Source organism: Canis aureus, chromosome X, assembly GCF_053574225.1.
Source record: "Canis aureus isolate CA01 chromosome X, VMU_Caureus_v.1.0, whole genome shotgun sequence".
NCBI lineage: Eukaryota > Metazoa > Chordata > Mammalia > Carnivora > Canidae > Canis > Canis aureus.
In genome coordinates, this window is record NC_135649.1 from 4,318,507 (window position 1) to 4,337,247 (window position 18,741).

At 38.2% G+C, this 18,741-nt stretch overlaps 1 protein-coding gene across 6 annotated transcripts in view; it reads right to left on the bottom strand.

Moving 5' to 3' along the window:
• PASD1 (PAS domain containing repressor 1) overlaps nt 1-18,741 on the bottom strand; it is a 94,562-nt gene that overhangs the window by 52,324 nt on the left and 23,497 nt on the right. For 4 of the 6 annotated variants that reach the window (XM_077887573.1, XM_077887572.1, XM_077887567.1 and 1 more), the window contains exons 2-4: nt 6,955-7,010; nt 5,825-5,979; nt 1,968-2,056 (exon numbers count right to left, since the gene is read on the bottom strand). In XM_077887573.1, coding sequence (XP_077743699.1) covers nt 1,968-2,056; nt 5,825-5,979; nt 6,955-6,986 — 276 coding nt within the window. In that variant the 5' untranslated portion in view covers nt 6,987-7,010. Of the gene's footprint in view, nt 1-1,967; nt 2,057-5,824; nt 5,980-6,954; nt 7,011-13,009; nt 13,142-18,741 lie in introns of those variants that run through there. The other 2 variants (XM_077887568.1, XM_077887571.1) reach the window with 2 other exon arrangements.

Sequence of the window (18,741 nt, forward strand, 5' to 3'; positions counted from 1 at the left end):
ATTTCAAAAATGCTAAGAATATTCACAGGGCAGTTTTATTTGTCATTATTTTAGTCATCTACTTATAAATATGGATTTGCCATTACTTTCCTGCTATATAATGGATCTGATATCAAGACAAATGCCTACTGGTAGAGAGAACCCCTAAAATGATGAATAAAATATATAAGAACTTATATTTCAAAAGAAACCAAGCTTAATGTAAAGTAAAGCAAACAGTCTGATATCAGAAATGACTAGAACATGGGAATTAAAGGGTAAGGGGATATTGGAGCCTGTATTTGCCTTGGAAATATCTGCACAGCATTGATGGCATAGAGACTGGGGGAGAGAAAGCAAAGTCAGGCCTACACAAGGTGGGAAGTGAAATCAGAGACTTCTGTATAAGACCAAGCTTCCCAAAGGGTAATACTGTCAGCAGGCAAAATAGATCTTATCCAGAAAAGGGACAGAGTCAATTCACATGCCTTCCTCAGCCTCAGCTCTGGCTAGAGAAGGAAAACTAAAGCTAGCCTCATCTGAGAATTGCTAATCAGAAGTCCAGACTTGGGGCACCTGGGTGGCTCAGTGGTTGAGCGTCTACCTTCGGCCCAGGGCGCAATCCTGGAGTCCCAAGATCGAGTCCCACATCGGGCTTCCTGCATGGAGTCTGCTTCTCCCTCTGCCTGTGTCTCGGCCCCTCTCTCTGTGTGTCTTTCATGAATAAATAAATAAAATCTTAAAAAAAAGAAGCCCACACTCACACAGATTTGGAGCTGGAATTCACTAACTACCGGTGTAGACTTCCACACCCCAAGCCAATTATTTAGTGTAAAGTGTTCCTGACCCCAGATCTTCTCCAGAGAATCATTCTAAAACCAGGGTTCAAAGAATTCATGTGGATAAAGTTCCAAATAACAGGAGCTTATAATAAGATACTACTAGCACAGGAAGAAATGAAACATCATGAACGAGGGACAGTAATAAAATGAAGAATCATACTCAAAACCAGCAGATATCATAATTATTGAAGATAGAATATAAAATTCAAGTTTGCTTAAATGGCTTAAATAAATAACGAAGGGTATTGGAAATATGATGAAGGAACAAGATACTCAAAACTGGCCAAGTAGATGTGAAAACTAAACAAAATGTCTAAAAATGAAATTATCATTAAAAAATAAAAACTCACTGTACAGTTAAATAGCATGCTAGAACAGAGCTGGAAAGAAAACAGAGGTGAAGAAATGACTCAGACTGCAATACAGAGAGACATGGGAATAGAAAATACTGGACACTGAACAGCATGAAGAAGGGAGTGAGGAAGTGCACTAAGACATTTTACACATGTCTGCTTTATTCTCAGAACAAATCAGTGACAGAGATTTTTTAATACCCATTTTACAGAGAAAGAAATCAAGGCTCAGAGATAACTCTCTCAAGGACACAGAGCAGGTAAATGACAAAGGCACAATTCTATAGCCCCATCTGTCTGACTCAAAACACCATGATCATTCAGGCTTTGGTTTGTGGCCTTTGAACTAAGTGAAACTAAACAGTGTCCTTGGAGATAGAAACCGTAAACACCTCATGTCCTTGAGAGGAAAAAAGAAGACTTGAAGGCTTGTTATTTAGAGGCTAACTTTCTACGTTGAATGGTCTACCAGATATTATTTAACTTGCCACTAACCTATGCGAAGACTTGTTCATATTTGCTGTCACTCAAGATGAGTGGTTTTTGAAACTCAGTTGGCATAAGAAATGTCTGGAGAGCCTGTTAAAAATGCAGCCTCCTGGCCCTCTCAGAATTGAGACTCTGATTCAGACAGTTTAAGTGGGTCGCAGAAATCTGTATTTTTACTAGGGTCCCTAGGTAAATCTGATATGCATGGTCTCCTAACCACACTGCAAAAAACACTATTCTTTATCTTCTATTGGATGTATTCTACCGGTGAAGTGAAGTAATCCAAGAACAAACCCCCTCTTACTTGTAGTGTCTTACACTTGAAGTCTTCATAGCTCTGGAATGATGGAATCCAATTAGATCGCTCTCTAGAGGTTTCTGGATTGACTGTGCCTTTTTAGAAAAACAAAGAAAGGATAGAAAACTGTCACATTAAAATGATTAGCTATGGGTATTAGATTTTTCAAAGTTATAATTAATTTTATAGAAAAGACTCTCATGAGAAAATGCTGAGCGCTAATGAAGGAGTCGATGTAGACTAACTAATTGCTTGTAAATTATCATAAACAGAGAAGTGTTTGGAATTGAAAAAGACCTTGAAGATCATCCAACTCAATTTCCACTGTACACACCTCTCCAAAATCTTTATGATTTTCAACCTCTAGTTCTTTCCTTTCCTTGACTTCTGTCTTCTGCATTCCACCAAAACCCAGTAAGAACATGCCAGAGAAGGTATAGGCTGTGTCAAGGGCTCTAGGCAGATGCGGATACCTAACTAGAATGTCCCTAAGCCCCATCTCATATCTCTTCAAAGCTGTTAACAATGCTGTATCTCCCATCTATCCTTCTTCATTCTTCAACATTTTCTGGTTTTACCAATGAGCACTGTTTTGCTGCTGTGCTCACTCAGAGCCTTTGCTATCCATATCTGCCCCCTCCACTTCCCCCAATCCCACCTACTCCGCTAACATCACTAACACAGGTATTTCTCTAACACAGTCGTCCAATCTCCAGTTATTTTAATGCATGTCAATAACTATCAGTTTCCTCTCCTCACAGAACAATTAGAGACCCAGAGCATACAACTTTGATCCCTTTTAAAAATGTTAAACCCCCTGACAAAGATAATTCTGATAGCAATTCTTGATTTCCTAGTGGGTATGAGTCTCAGATCCTTTCCTATCAGTATATTTGGATAAGAAGGAGGCCAAGCATGAGCAGAAAAGCTCTGAAACTGTCACTAAGGAGGGAATGAAGAGAGTGTGTGTAACTGCATGGGAAATGAAAAAATATAAAAATAAGCCACACCAATTGCACAAATGCCACAAGATAAAGGTTTCTGACCACTCTCCCAGCCTGGAAACTCAATTCTGGTCACAGCTCCTCGAGATCAGGAAACAACCTATGACACTTTCCCATATCTGATCGCTGAAGTCATTTCCCCATTGATTTTCAGCTCTACTTAGTGATTTTCATCTCCTAGACTCCCTCCAAAGAAATAAATAAGACTGAAAAGAATCTACATATTTCCAAGAAAATAAAACCAATGTATCTTATCAATCAACCATAAAGGGATTTTCCACATTACCATTATCCATAGACTTATTCTTGTTTTGCTTGCAGGATGGGCATCATATCCAATTCTTCACTAAACCCCCTGTATCCAGCATAGTACTTAACTCATAATAGGGGCTTGGTAATTCTTATTGAACTAAAACCTTACTCATTCAGTTATCTAACTAATATTTTTTAAAAGATTGACTATTTATTTTAGAGAGAGAGAGAGCACGAGTGAAGGGGCAGAAGGAGAGAGAAACTCAAACAGACCCTGCACTGAGCATGGAGCCCGACACAGGGCTCAATCTCATGACCTTGAGATCATGATCTGAGCCAAAACCAAGAGTCAGATGCTTAACCGAATGCACCACTCAGGTGCCCCATTATTTAACTAATACTGAGCTGTGACCATGTGTCTTATTCTGTTTAGAGGCTCAGAATATAGTATGAACAATACAAGTGATGTGACAATCCTTTTATATCTTACAGACTGGTGGGGGTGGTAGACAGATAATGAACACATGGACAGGAATGACAGGAAGACAGCCACAGGAAAACCTGGGAACAAAGAATCTTGAGCAGAGGAAGCAGTAGTAAAAAGTGAAGCAGGAAAGAATTTTGCCTATTTAAATTACAGACAAGAGGCCAAAGTGGCTACAGCAGGGTGACCAAGGGACAGAGTACTAGGAAATGAAGCCTGAAAGATAGGCAGGGCCACATCATGTAGGGCATATGTTAAGGAGATGGCATTATTCTAAGTGGAATATTAAATACTTTTAAGCAGCAGAGTTATATGTGTTTTTTTAAAGGATTTTATTTATTTATTCATGAGAGACACACAGAGAGAGGCAGAAACACAGGCAGAGGCAGAAGCAGACTCTGTGCAGGGAGTCTGTTGTGGGACTCGATCCCAGGACTCCAGGATCATGCACTGGGCTGAAGGCAGATGCTCAACCGCTGAGCCACCCAGGCGTCCCATGTGATATGTGTTTTAAGTGGGGGTCATAGGGAGAGAGAGAACCTTAAAGCAGGCTCCCCACCCAGTGTGGAGCTCAATCTCATGACCCTGAGATCATGACCTGAGCTGAAATCAAGAGTCAGATGCTTAACTAAGACACCCAGATCCCCTTGGAGTGATATGTTTTTAAAAGACCACTATGACTGATTGTGCAAAATAGATAAAATTGAGGAGCAAGAGTGGAGGCAAAGTGTCCTAGGAGACTTCTACAAAAGTAGAAGGCTGGCGGCCTGGATTAGGTTGGTATATCAAGGCTATGGAAATGGGGAGAAGTGAATGGATTTGAGATATATTTTAGAGGCAAAACCAAAAGGACTTGCTGATGAATTGGGTGAGAAGGTGGAAGAAATGGAGGACACAAGAATGATTTATAGAGTTTTAGCTCTGGCTGCTGGAAGAATGGGTGGTGGTGCCAGTTACTGGAATAATGAAAACTGGGTGGGGGGTGGAGGGGTATGAGAGGCAATGGAGTGGAGAGGGACCAAGACTTCCTTTACAGCCATGTTAACTTTTCTATTAGGTATTCAAGAGAAGAAGTCACATAGGAAACTTGCTGATTTAATAATGAGTACAATTTTCAAGTACAGAGCTTAAATAATAGGTCAGTGCTAGAGACAGATTTAACAAGCAGGGGTCACTGACATCCAGGTAGCACTTCTAGTTAAGAGACTGGATGAGATTACCTAGGAGATAAGTGTAGACAGAGAAGAAAAAAAGTCCAAGGACTGAGCTCTGAGGCACATAAGTGTTCAGAACCTGAAAGGGAAAAACAGAAAGTAGGAAAAAAAATAAGGAGCAGCCAATGAGCTAAGAGAGAAACCAGGTGAGTGTATTATTCTGGAAGCCAAGAGAAAAATACTTCAAGAAAGGAGTGGTCACTTGTACAATGCTTTTAAAAGGCCAAGAAAGATGTGGAGAGTTAAAAACCAAATAATTCAGCAATGTGGAAGTCACTCATTCCTGATAAAAGTAGTTGTACTGGAGCAGTGAGAGCTGCAGCCTCAATAAAGTGGATTGAGGAAAGAATGAGGGATGAGGATGGGGGGACAGGGTCTATACAATCATTTCAAGAAGTTGTGCTGTGAAGAGTGTACAGAAACCGTAATAGAAGTATCACAAAGTCAAGAAAATATTTTTTTAAGTAACAGATTTTTACAGCATGATTATATGCATATGGGTATAAAACCTGTTCAGATGTTTTGAGTTAAGCCTACTTAAGTATTATAGGTACTATTTTCCACCCTCAGGGCCAAGTTTCCCTTAGCAACATTTACCATATGCTTCAAGTGCCTAAGACACAGAAATTTGCATTATTATTGCCCAGTATACTCTATCAATTCTCATTTCCTTGTTCCCCTTTTGCATGAACCTTAACAATATCTTCAGCATTGGCTATAAACAAACTTATAAATAGAGAGAAACTAAGAGTCTGTGTATTAGAAGATGCTTCAGGAGATCCTCTATTCATTAATTTCTCCCAAAGATGCTTGAAGTAAAGGGAGAGACCCTGCTGTCCCACCCACAACCAATTTTCAATATAGGTAATCAAAAAGCTGTTAGGATGGGTTGGGGTGCCCAGACCGAACCTTTCTTCTTCTGTGAAAGTGCAGTAGTGCCCTGTGATGTTTTAGATCTGTCTCCTTTTACGGGATAACCATGAGTTTGAAGCATGGCACGCAGTTCTGTGAAGAAGGTATTGTATTGGTCCTTCTTTTTATTTTCAGATACATTAGATACATCCCTAAGCAACAAAAAAAAAAAAAAAATCAGTGTTGTTAATGGTAAGGGTAGGTCTAGGAATTCAGATGATGGAACAATTGATGGAGAACAAATAGGAAGGGAGAAAAGGGAGTTGTTAATGTTAACATTCGAGCAAAAATCCAGTCCCTTGATCATTCATAGGACAATAATAACTGTCAATATTAAAATGAGGAAATTAAAAAAAAATAAAATGAGAAATCAAAAGCCAATCTCATCTCCTTTAGACTGTGAGGCCCTCGAGGATAGGGACCACATCTGTCTCAGAGTCTTCCAGAGCAAAGCCCAACAGAGTAACCTAAGAATTATATGAAATAAATTAAATCCAAATTAATGTGAATTTAATGGTGGATCTTTGTTCCACCATATATTCTTACCTGTTTTTACAAGAGCACTCCTGATTAAAGACAATTCTTTCTGAATGATATATAATTACTCAAGAGGCTCTTGCAAAGCTATTGCTCCTGCTCAGAGAGAAGGCAGAGCAATAAAATGTTAATTGAGATCTTTTTTTCAACCTTTTAAAAACAGATCACACTGAAAAATTTGGACAAAAACTTTTCCATTGGTGCAATGGAATTTACTTTAGATGCTTGAACTGGAAAAATAAGGTAATTTATCTTTTCAACAAATATGAATTCAAGCTCTAGGCAAGCCATGGACCCAAAACAGGCTTCTAAACCTATCAGGGAGTGTAAAGCACTGATTTAGTGTCAACGCTGGGCAGCCACTGTGTAAGTCATAGGAGACACAGTTTGATGTGGGAGGCTGTCAGATACATGGGTAATGCAGTAAGTATTATTACAGAGTTGGAGCTAGAGGTTATGGAAAACCCACTGGAGAGACCAAGTTTCCCTGAGTCAGGCTTCCCTGAAGAAGCAGGATTTTGTTAGATGTGAAACAAGAACAAAAGACAGGGGGGAGGGCTTTGACAGAAATATCAGTTATGAATTCATACCTCTTCTCTTTTTCTCTTTCAGTCTCATCCATTATTCAGTGATATAATGAAGAATTCTGAAATCAAAGTGGAACAACATTTTACTAAGGTATCAGTCTATGATGAATCACAATAAAGCAATAAGACTAATCAAAATTCTCAATTGCATAACACCTTTCCCTTAAGGAATGCCTACTTCTGTTAAAGATAGAATTTCATTAAGTACCAATAACCCTCTCAGACGTTATGTAGATGCGGAAGGCTTGCTTTGTTGTCTGATCCCCAATGAATGTTTGTCACAATAGCATTACAAATGAATGAATAGATTTGAAAAAGTTACAAAAACATTCTGTGAAGTATGCACAACTTAATCCAAAAGTATCTGTAGATTTAATTCCATACCATTAAAATTCGTTTAACTTCCACTAACTTGAAGAACAGTTAATGAAACAGATGTGGGTTAAAAGCTTCATATCTACCTCCAACAACATGCCACCACAGACAAAATGTGCATTTATTGCTGCTATCACAGAAATCCTGGACGTATTAAAAAAAAAATGGCCCTGAAATCACCAAGATCCTCTGCTTTGAACTGTATGATTAGACTCACACATCACCTCAAGGTCAAATCCTCAAGGCAGAAGTTAATGACATTCAAATACATGTCTGTTAAATAAGAAGCAGCAGCTAACACACAGCAAACATCCTTTAAAAGCTCTCCAGAGGGCAGCCTGGGGTGGCTCAGCAGTTTAGCGCCACCTTCAGCCCAGGGTGTGAATCTGGAGAACGGGGATTGAGTCCCACGTCGGGCTCCCTGCATGGAGCCTGCTTCTCCCTCTGCCTGTGTCTCTGCCTCTCTCTGTCTCTCATGAATAAATAAATAAAATATTAAAAAAAAAAAAAGCTCTCCAAAAAGTAAGGGAAAGTTTAGGGGTAAAACACTGACAAGATACTGAAAACCAACGCTGGTTAGTACACGGACCTGTGCTGTTGTGAGGACAGGGAAGCAAAGCTATGCAACAAAGGACCTGGGGTATTAAAGCCCTCTTGGGTGCAGGAGAATCCAAGCAAAGCATTGAAACTAACACCCACATATAGGCAGGACTCCAAGAGGCTATGGTTTCATTTAAAAAAAACCCTCCTGACAAACAAACAAACCAACAAACAAACAAAAAACCCTCCTGACAACAAAAGAAGAAAACAAGGAAGTTTGGCTATCTCAGCATATTCTCTGGGTAGAAAAAAAAAGGGTGCTATTATACCAAATAAGGTTCCAGGAGATGCAAAGAAAAACCCATTCTGGAGAGATACTCTCTTAAAACAAGTCCCACAGAATTTCCACAGATAAGGCACTGCTGAAGATGAGCTCACCATCCAGAATTAGAAAATATGTAAGGAAACAACCCAGCATATACCAGAATTAGGACACACACACACCAGCATCCCCAGCAGTATGAAACCTCCAAGAACTTAAAATGATTAAAAGATCTGAAACCTATTATATAACAATTCTGCTTAGAAATATGAAAAATAAAATAGATGAAACTAAAAATATGAGAAAAGTCAGGTAGACATGAAAAAGAAAAGTGAAATTCTAAAAACAAAAGCATATTCAAATGAATTAATTTCAAAAGGATGGATTAAGCATGTATTAAGGAAAACCAGGTGAGAGGCGCCTGAATGGCTAAGTTGGTTGCATGTTGGACTCTTGGTTTCAGCTCAGGTCCTGGCCTCAGGAGTCATGGGGTCTGGCTCCAGGCTCCTCAGGGAGTCTGCTTCCCTCCCTCTCTCTCTGCCCCTCCCCTACTCATGTGCATGCACACTCTATCTCTCAAAAATAAATAAATAAATCTTTTTAAAAAGAAAGAAAAAAACAGGTGAGAAAATTAGTAAATGGAATACAGATATGAAGAAATTTATCATATTGCCTTTACAGAGAGACAGTAAAGTAGGAAATATGAAATAAGAGATTATAAAACATGTATGACAAAATGGGAAAGCCATATAATACAGTTCTAACAGAAGGTCCAGATGAAGAGAATAGCAAGAATTTGAGAAAGGCAGTAAAGAAATAATGGCTAAAATTTTCCCAGAATGGAAAATGTGACCCAATCTGGCTGGATAAATTAAAATAAAACCACATCTAGAATCATATAGTACATTTCAGAGCATTAAAGATAGCTAGGACATTCTAGGCCATAGAAAGATCAACAAATTCCAAAGAACCATATGCTCTGGCCCTGATGCCATTTAATTAGGGATCAAGAACAAAAAGATAACATAAAAACCTGTATATCTGTATATTTAAAACAACAGCAACAAAAACAAAATTTCCTAAATAGCTCAGGAAATCAGAAATATTTAGAACTGAAGGATTATAAAATACTACGTATTAAAACCTATAAAATGCAGCTAAAGCAACCTGAGGGAATTTAGACTCATAAAGCTCATGAGAAAAAAATGAAAATAAATGAGTTAAGCAATCAACAAAACAAATTGTAAAAGTAAGAGTAAAGACAAATAACGGTGATGCAAGGAAATAAAAGAAGATGAGAAGACAACATGATAAAAAGGAAATAATAGAACAGGTCAAAAAAATCTGTTTCTTAAAAAAACAATAAAATATTATTATAGCAGACTGATCAAGAAATAAAAGAGTTGACACATTCTGGAATGGAAAGTGCATACATAAGAATCTGAGATGCTAAAAAGCAGTATAATCAACTCCACGACCATAAATTTGAAAAGAGATGAAACAGAGTATTCCTAGGAAAAAATGTGTTTTCATCTGTGAAATCTATTAAATAATACAAAGAAAATTGGAAGAAATCATAGAAATGTAAAGAAATTAATGCAGTAATTAGAAATCTATCCACAGAAAAGCAACCTAACCTAAACAAAACAGTCCCAAGGGATTCACAGATTGATACTTCCAAACATTTAAATAATAGGTATCTCATACCTCATGCAAATTATTCAAGAAAACAGAGAACTCACCCAACTTATTTTATAATCCTAATATATTCTTTATACCAAAACAGATAAAGGAAGCCTCAAAAGGGAAAATTTTATAAGCCAATTTTATTTATGATCCACATGCAAAATCCTAAATAAAATTATCAAACCCAAGCCAAGAGAGTATTTAAAAATTTGAGCTAATTCTAAAAGTACTAAGATGATTTCACATTAGAAAAAAACACAATTCAATATATCAGACAAAAAGAATGTGATCATCTCAGTAGATGCATAAAATGCATTTGATATCATTCAAAACATGTTTAATTTTTTAAAACATATTCTTAATGGAATAAGTAGAGACTAGACCTTCCTTAACCTGATAAAGAGAAACAACCAAAACATACAAAGATCATATTTAAAGGTAGAGCATTAAAGGAATGTTTTAGATTCAAGAAAAAAATAAGACTGGATGCTAAAACATTTAATATATAGTGCTAAATGTACTAAACAATGCATTAAGATGAGAAAAAGAAATAAAATGAATAACTCTTGGAAAGGAAAAGTAAAAGTCCTCTTTCTTGAACACTGATTATCTATACATAAAATCCAAGAGATCCTGCAATTTGTTAAAATAACAAAATAGTTCAGCAAATTTGTATACCAGATTAATATGTAAAAGTTCATTTTGTTCCTATATACCAGCAACCACAATTAGAAAGTATTTCTTTGAAGATACAGTCAAAACAGAAATTTATAGGGACTACTGAGTATGGCCATGGAATAGCCCTCCTGCCATGAACAACTAAGAGACTGGACAAATTAGAGGAAATATCTATTTGGAAACATTGGACAGCAGGCGGCACATGCCTGTAATCCTTGTGATAAAAGCAAAAATGATATGAGCCCTAAAATAATCCCAGCTTTCTACCTAAAGGCACTTTCAGACCATGGTTCAGGAAGCAGAATCCCAAGGAGAGTACAGTGGTCTCACTGGGATTAGGAAACAGAAATAAGAGTTCAGGAAAGCCAAGGTGGCTGGAATTTGTGAAGTAGAATACCAGAAAGAAAAAGCTATGGCAAAACAAACCAGCAAACTCCAGAAATGTGAATATAGATTCTCTTGAACGTTTTGCTGAATACTTAACCTGTGTCTGTGCAAGGTGACACTCTACAAGACCAATTAAGGGACAACTACCAGGGAAAGAACAAATCCAGTGAATTCAAAACAATCACAGCTTATGCATAGCTGGAAGGTAGATCTGAGTTTCATCCAGCAGAATGGAGAAAAAAGACTGAGCAAATGCACAGAGCCACACTGTGAGATAAAATCAGGCAATCTAAAATAAATGTACTGGATTCCCAGAAAGGGGAGGCAAAATAATTTGAATAATGGCCATGTTTTCCATACTGGATGAAAAAATATAAACTCATATATTCAAGAAGCTCAATGAGTCCAAAAAAATAAACACAACAGAAAAACTCACCAAGGCATATAATAAAGAAACAGATGAAAAACAATTATAAAAAGAAAATCTTAAAAGCAAACAAAAATAAAAAACACATTTAATACAGGAGAAAAAAGGATGACCTCTGTCTGACTTCTTATCAAACAACCCAAGCCAAAAGAAAATGAAAGATCTTTAAAGTGCTGGGGGGAGGGCATTGAAATCAAACTAGAATTCTGTATCCAACAAAAATATACACTTCCAAGAAATTGAGGGTAAAATAAAGACATCTTCAGATGAATAAAATCTGAAAGAAGTCAAGGCCAGCATACTAGCACTACCAGAAATGTTAAAGGAAGTACTTCAGGTAAAAGGAAAAGGATACCAGATGGAAACTTAGATTTACATAAAGACATGAAAAGTACTGGCAATAATATATATGTAGATAAATACAAAAGAATTTTTTTCAACTTTATGTCCAAGAGAGTTGAGATAAAACAAAGGACTGTAGGCTTTATAATATGTGTAGAAGTCAAACCTATGACGATAACAACACAAAGGATAGGAGGGCAGAGAATAACAATGTACTGTTGTCAGGTTCTTACATAATATATGAAGCAACAAAATAAGGGTTCACAACACACAGTAATAAGTTAAAGATGTATATACTATAAACTTCCTAGAGCAACAAATAAAACACACATGTGATACAAATTGTAAATTAAAAGAGATAAAATGGTATACTAATTAATTTCTCATTTAATCCAAAAGAAAGAAGAAAAACAAGATAAAGATAACAAAGATTAAATGGGAGAAGCAGAAAACATATACCAAGACAGTAAACTTAAATTCACCAATAAATATTAACTGCCAATGGACACAAATGTAAAGTCTGGGACTGCTAAAACTGGATAGAAAAGTAAGGCCAAACTACTTTTGAACCATGTGGGGAGGTTAGGGCACTGACCCCCCTATCACAGGTTGAAAATGCACATTTAACTTTTGACTCCCCTAAAACTTATTTTTAAAGATTTTATGTATTTGTTCATGAGAGACACAGAGAGAGAAGTAGAGACATAAAGAGGGAGAAGCAGGCTCCTCACAGGGAGCCTGATGTGGGACTCGATCCCTAGACAGAGATCACACCCTGAGCCAAAGGCAGACACTCAACCGTTGAGTCACCCAGGTGTCCTGACTCCCCTAAAACTTAACTACTAACAACTTACTGTTGAGTGGCAGCCTTATTGATAACACAGTCAATTAACACATATTGTGGATGTTATATGTATTATGTACTACATTCTTACAATGAAATAAGCTGGAGAGAAGAAAATGTTAAGATAATCATAAGAGAATATACATTTACAGTATTGTCCTGTATTTATCAAAAAAAAAATCCACATATAAATGGACCTGTGCAGTTCAAACTTATGTTGTTCAAGGGTCAACTCTTCAAGAGTCTAGAAGATACCTTAATTATAAAGACACAGCTAGGTTACAAATAAAAGAACAGAAACATATATACTATACAATCCTAATGCCAAAAAGCCTAAATGGCTAATTAATATCAGACAAGACTTCAGGTAAGGCACAGTACTAAGGGAAAAAAGGGATGTTTCACAATGATAAAGGAGCCAATCAAGAGAACCTAACAATCCTAAATAGGTATGTACCTAATTAGAAAGCTTCAAAATGTAGTAAGAACTGAAAGAAGAATTAAATGAACTCAAAATTACATTTGGTGAGTTCAACACTTCTCTAACAGTAATGAATAAAGCATGTAAAGAGAAAATAAGGGAGGATATTGAAGACTTGCTGCACTGCCAAGAAACTTGGCCCCATGTGTTTACAGAACACGATGCCTAGCAACTATAGAATACTTGTTTATTATGTATAACTGCTATGAAGATTCAAAATATGCTGCATCATAAAACCAGTTTCAGCAAATTTAAAGCATTAAAATCATACAGATTATGTTACTTCAGTAATAAAAATACTTTTTAAAACTATTAGCCTACTTAAGAAAAAGAATGTATACAGTGCTCAGTAGTTAATTTAACAAAAATGTGCTAAAACATTACACAAAAAATCATGTCTTTATTGAAGCAGACAAAAGATCTAAATAAATGGAAAGATATGCCATATCCCTGGACAGGAAGTCCCAATGCCATAGATTTATCAGATCTCCCCCAACTAATTTACAAATTAATGTAATTCTCATCAAAACCCAGTAGAGGGACACCTGGGTGGTTAGCGGTTGAGCATCTGCCTTTGGCTAAGGGCGTGATCCCAGAGTCCCAGGATTGAGTTCCACATCAGGCTCCCTGCATGGAGCCTCTTCTCCCTCTGCCTGTGTCTCTCCCTCTTTCTGTGTGTCTCTCGTGAATAAATAATTAAAATCTTTAAAAAAAAAAAACATAGATTTGTTTAGGTTTACTTTTCTTTTCTTTTTCTCTTTTTTTTAGGTTTATTTTTCTATATAACTTCAGAAGTTAATGACAAAATTCCTATGGAGAGCAATGAGAAAGATCTATGATAATCTTGAAGAGCAACAACAGTGTCAAAGGATGTGTCCTACTAGACACTGAGGCTTATTATAAAGCTACAGTTATGTCAGTAAATGGATAATGGTGCAAAACATAGGTATAGAATAATGAGACAATAGAGATCCATCAAGGAACAGATATACAATAAACTGAAAATTTGATTTATGACAAAAGAAGCATTATAATTTTGAGATTTCTACCATGGAGTGTGTGTGTGTGTGTGTGTGTGTGTGTGCGCGCGCGCGCACGTGCATTTCTTTTTTGGTTCACAAGAAAATACACTGAATAGATGGATTATGGGACTATACCATGAACTGAATTCTGTAATTAACCATTCGCTCTCTGTAGTTGAGAATCACTTATGAAGATAGCTTCTAGTGTGCCAATTATGATGACACAAGTTATCAGTGTTCAGTTGGGAGAAGATCCACAGTTCAAGGAATTTTCACTCTTCATCTCTCAGTCTCAAAACTGCCATAGCCAAATAAGTTATCAGATTCTCAGTTCATGTTCCATGGCAGTATCAGTACTCTCTGGAGACAAGCGACTTGCTGATCAAATCTGGGCTCCTGTTGCTAATGTTCTTGAAACATTCTGCAGGGGCCACATCTGAGGCCTGTGTGACACACACAAAACATGTGCCACCATCTTCCAGTTGAAAGAGACTAAATGACACTAAAGGTTTAATCCTGAATTAGAATCAAAGTGAATACATCCTGAGAACTATTTCAGGACTCAGCTAGGCTCATAGTTATTACACTCTGCAGCTGTGGAGGGGAGAAAAAAGGCTGGGGAGCAGCAGAGTAGCAGGATCATGACCTCCTTTGGTTGCAAACATAGAGGAGTAGAAACTTCAGATTGAAGACAGCATTGTAATTCAAGGAATTTACTTATATATCTCAGGGCTGATGATGACCCTTTCAACAAATTCTCTGAAATTTCAGACTCACCAACCTTTGCTTATTCTGCTTGAGGATTTATAGACTTGAATTTTAATGAAGCTCCATGTGAAATATCTACATTTGTTGCATTCTTCAATTTGAAATAGAGCAACATTGGCCCATCACTAGGAGTTGAGCTCTCTTTATCATTCCTCTTGAGGTTACATGTCTTATTTCACGGCAAGTCTCAGCATTTGCAACAGCACCCAGTGGATTTTTTAATCAGTGAAGAGGCCACTGAAAAGCATGTTTGTGAAGAATCTGTATTATGAAAAAATACTTGTTATAATACAGGTGAAAAAGGAGGTCACATGGGACACCTGCACCCCAATGTTCATAGTAGCAATGTCCACAATAGCCAAACTGTGGAAGGAGCCATGATGTCCTTCGACAGATGAATGGATAAAGAAGATGTGGTGTCTCTATACACACATACACACACACACACACACACACACACACATATATACATATACATATACACACATACATATATATATATTCCCTCAGGGAGAGAATCGAGGGCAAACAACTGGCGATGCACAGGCTTCTTGATGCCACTTGTGACAAGAATGAGAGAACCCTGAGGAGATCAATCACCATGCAGTGGACCAGATGGATAAATCTAATATGTCACGAGTAAGTAGTGTCTCAGGCCAGAGACAGAGGCGGGCTGTTATGCCACCTGATGTATGTCCTCATCACGAATGTGTGGTGAAGAGCAGGACACTAGAGTGGTACTCAGCTGCACAGAAGCGAGATTCTCCCCAGAAAAATCAACAGCTTGCATGTAGGAACAGACGAGGGAGATGATCAGATTGATCTTTGCTTGGGGGTTTTACCTCACACCAAGGAAGACAAGAGACACTTGGGATCCTGGCCAGATAAAGTACTTGAAATTGGACCTCAATGGAAAGATAGACTGAGAAGTTGCAGGCGAGGGTAGGGGAGATTCACCAGACAAAGTACAGCGGCCAAGGGGCTGGAATAATTCTGCAGAGGGCAAAGAGCAGGGCTACTAAAAGTGCCATGGAAAGAGCAACAGATGAATCGGGGCTTCCAGCATAACTGGGAAGAATTCCATTGAAAACGTCACCAATAGTTTCTGGTAATAACCAAATGCAATCATGAAAAATATTTGTTTCATAAAGAGAAAGACCGGGGCACCTGGGTGGCTCAGTAGTTGAGCGTCTGCCTTTGGTTCAGGGCGTGATCCCGGGATCCCGGGATAGAGTCCTGCATTGGGCCCCCCGCAGGGAGCCTGCTTCTCCCCCTGCCTGTGTCTCTGCCTCTCTGTGTCTCTCATAAGTAAATAAAGAAATTCTTTTAAAAGAAAATAAAGAGAAAGATATAGCAGGAAAGAGCACACCTTCACCCTGCCACGTGTGAGGAGACTGAAGGTAACCAGTTACTGCTCTGTAACCAAGGAGCAACTGCCCTCTCTGCAGGGCTGCCTAGCCCCAGGCAGTCACTGGGGGGCCTAGTGAGCCAGTCAGTACATTTAGTCCCTGACCAGGCTCTGCTGATCAGTTTGCCCGCCCCCACTGCACCACCACCACCACCCCACCCCCGCCATCCCAACCAATCTGTCAGTCAGCCTGGCACGCCTGACAGAGAGAAGGAAATGCTTGCAGCCTTCACAGACCAATAATGGCCAGAAAGTGTTTGGCTCATGTAAACATCATTTAAAATGTTTATGTGGAATTCTAAAGAAAACCAGATAGGGTCTGAAGAAAAGCAGAATGTAACAGTGAATCCATCTTTGGCTATTACTCTGGTTACAATATTTGTTTATTTTAAAATAAAAACCTCAAAGTATTTAAAATGCCATTGTGGAAGATAATCATGTCATATATTTGTAATTTAAAAATTTGCTGTGCATTATCAAAGACCAACTCTTTCTTTATACAGAGAGAGAGAGAGAGAGATGTACACACGCACTTTTTTTTAATAAACAATTGCTCACATAAAGGAAAGTGGTCTTTCAAATCTCAATATGACTCTGGGGATTTTTTTAAGTTTATAGGGTAAAATGCATGATGGCATGCTTCATCAATTTGAATGAAGTCATCATCTCTTACTCATATAAGGTTTATTAAAGATATTCAAAGAGCAAGAAAGAATGAAATATTTATAAATCTCATGTAGGCAGTAATGATGTTAAATGTGTATGGCATAAATATATCAACCGAGTCATGGAATTTTCCAATTTATTTTCAATCAAAACTTACTTCAAAAATTACATCTTGTAATACTATATTTCATCAGTTACTCACCCATCTTAAAGGAACATGATTTTTCCAAAGGATAAAATTAAGAATGAAAATTAACCTAGACTGGATTATGTAACGTGTACCAAGTACCATGCTGAATAAACCAGGAAAGGGCAAGTGGCAAAGTCATGCCCAAAAGAGATACAGAAACAGAATCAGGCTTTCTTATGCCTTTGCATGATCCCCAGAAGATGTCTTTTCTCTAACCTGGGTTCTTTCAGTGAGCTCTCTGTGCAGGCACGGGCCTTGGTCTGGGTGAGGTGGTGGGGAAGCTAGTCACTGAAAAAAATGAGCCCATCTACATAAGAGCACACATACCTCCACAAGTAAAATGTCCGCTTTTTCCTAGACCAAAGATGATGTCCATTTTGTGCACCTCCTGTACAAAATGACCCTTCTTAGAACTGGGTCAGGTGATTTGTCTCCACTGTTGTATTCCCAGCACCCTTAATTCTTCCTGGCAGAAAACCTATGCTGAATGAATGTTTGGTGGATGAAATTAGTTAAAGAAAAACACTGAGTCCTACCTGGAAAAATGCTGATGAACAGCCAAAAGTTGCTGAACATCTCTCATCCTGCTAATTCTGTTCTGTTCCTAAAAGACAAACAGGGAGAGAGAGAGAGAGAGAGAGAGAGAAGAAAGAAAGAAGGAATGAAAGAGAGGGAGAGAGGGAGAGAGGGAGGGAGGGAGGAAAAAAAGGCAAACCCAGATCGATAGAGAAACAAAGTCGGATCTACAAGTATATTTCTTCCTGGTTTTGCACTTTGGGGACTTCTGTATGCCATATTCTCTTAGTCTGAGGCAATACTAAAAAAAATCAAAAGGTCTCATATCCTTCAACATTCTGGCAAGATATTTCCAGTTTCTATATGGTGCAGTAAAAACTGAACATGTCCCTGCAAGAAATCAGCAATTTATTAAATTCTTAATCTTACTCATATTCCAATGAAGCCTCTGGATCGTCTATAAAACCTTTCCATGGTCCTGCCAGTTCTGAAATTTCAGCAGTTCATTCAATCCCCGAGCCCATCAGAACCTTGGCAGCACACAGGCTTATGGGAAAGGCTGACATCAACATGAATCCACATATTCGAAGCAAGGGGATTATCACTACTGGACTAGAAGCTTCACAGAGGCATCTGAGATCATAGTGCAACGGATCCAAAAGACCTGAGCCAGCAGATAGAGAGAAGAGGACCCCACAGGCAGCAAACAGAGGGCGAGTAAAGCAGCAGGGTGGAACATTACGGTAGGGTGACATCAGACTGTCTTTACTGCTGCCTAGTGTGTGAACCTGGGCAAGTCATCTGACCTGTTTGGGCCCCAGCATCCTCAACCTATAAAATGGGAAGAATATTAGCACCACTTCACCGGGCTGTTGTGAAGAGTCACTGACATCATGGACAGCAAAGTGTGCTAAGAAACAGAAAGTAAGACGGCGGTGACCAGGGACTGGGGAGGGGAGAAACAAGGAGAGCTACTGTTTAACAGGTATAGGCTTTCAGTTCGGGATGACAAGAAAGTTCTGGAGATGGAAAGCAGTGATGGCTGCAAAGCAGTGGGAATGCACTTAATGCCACTGAGTCGCACGCTTAAAACACAGTTAAAAAAAAAATTAAAAAAATTAAAAAAAATTAAAAAATT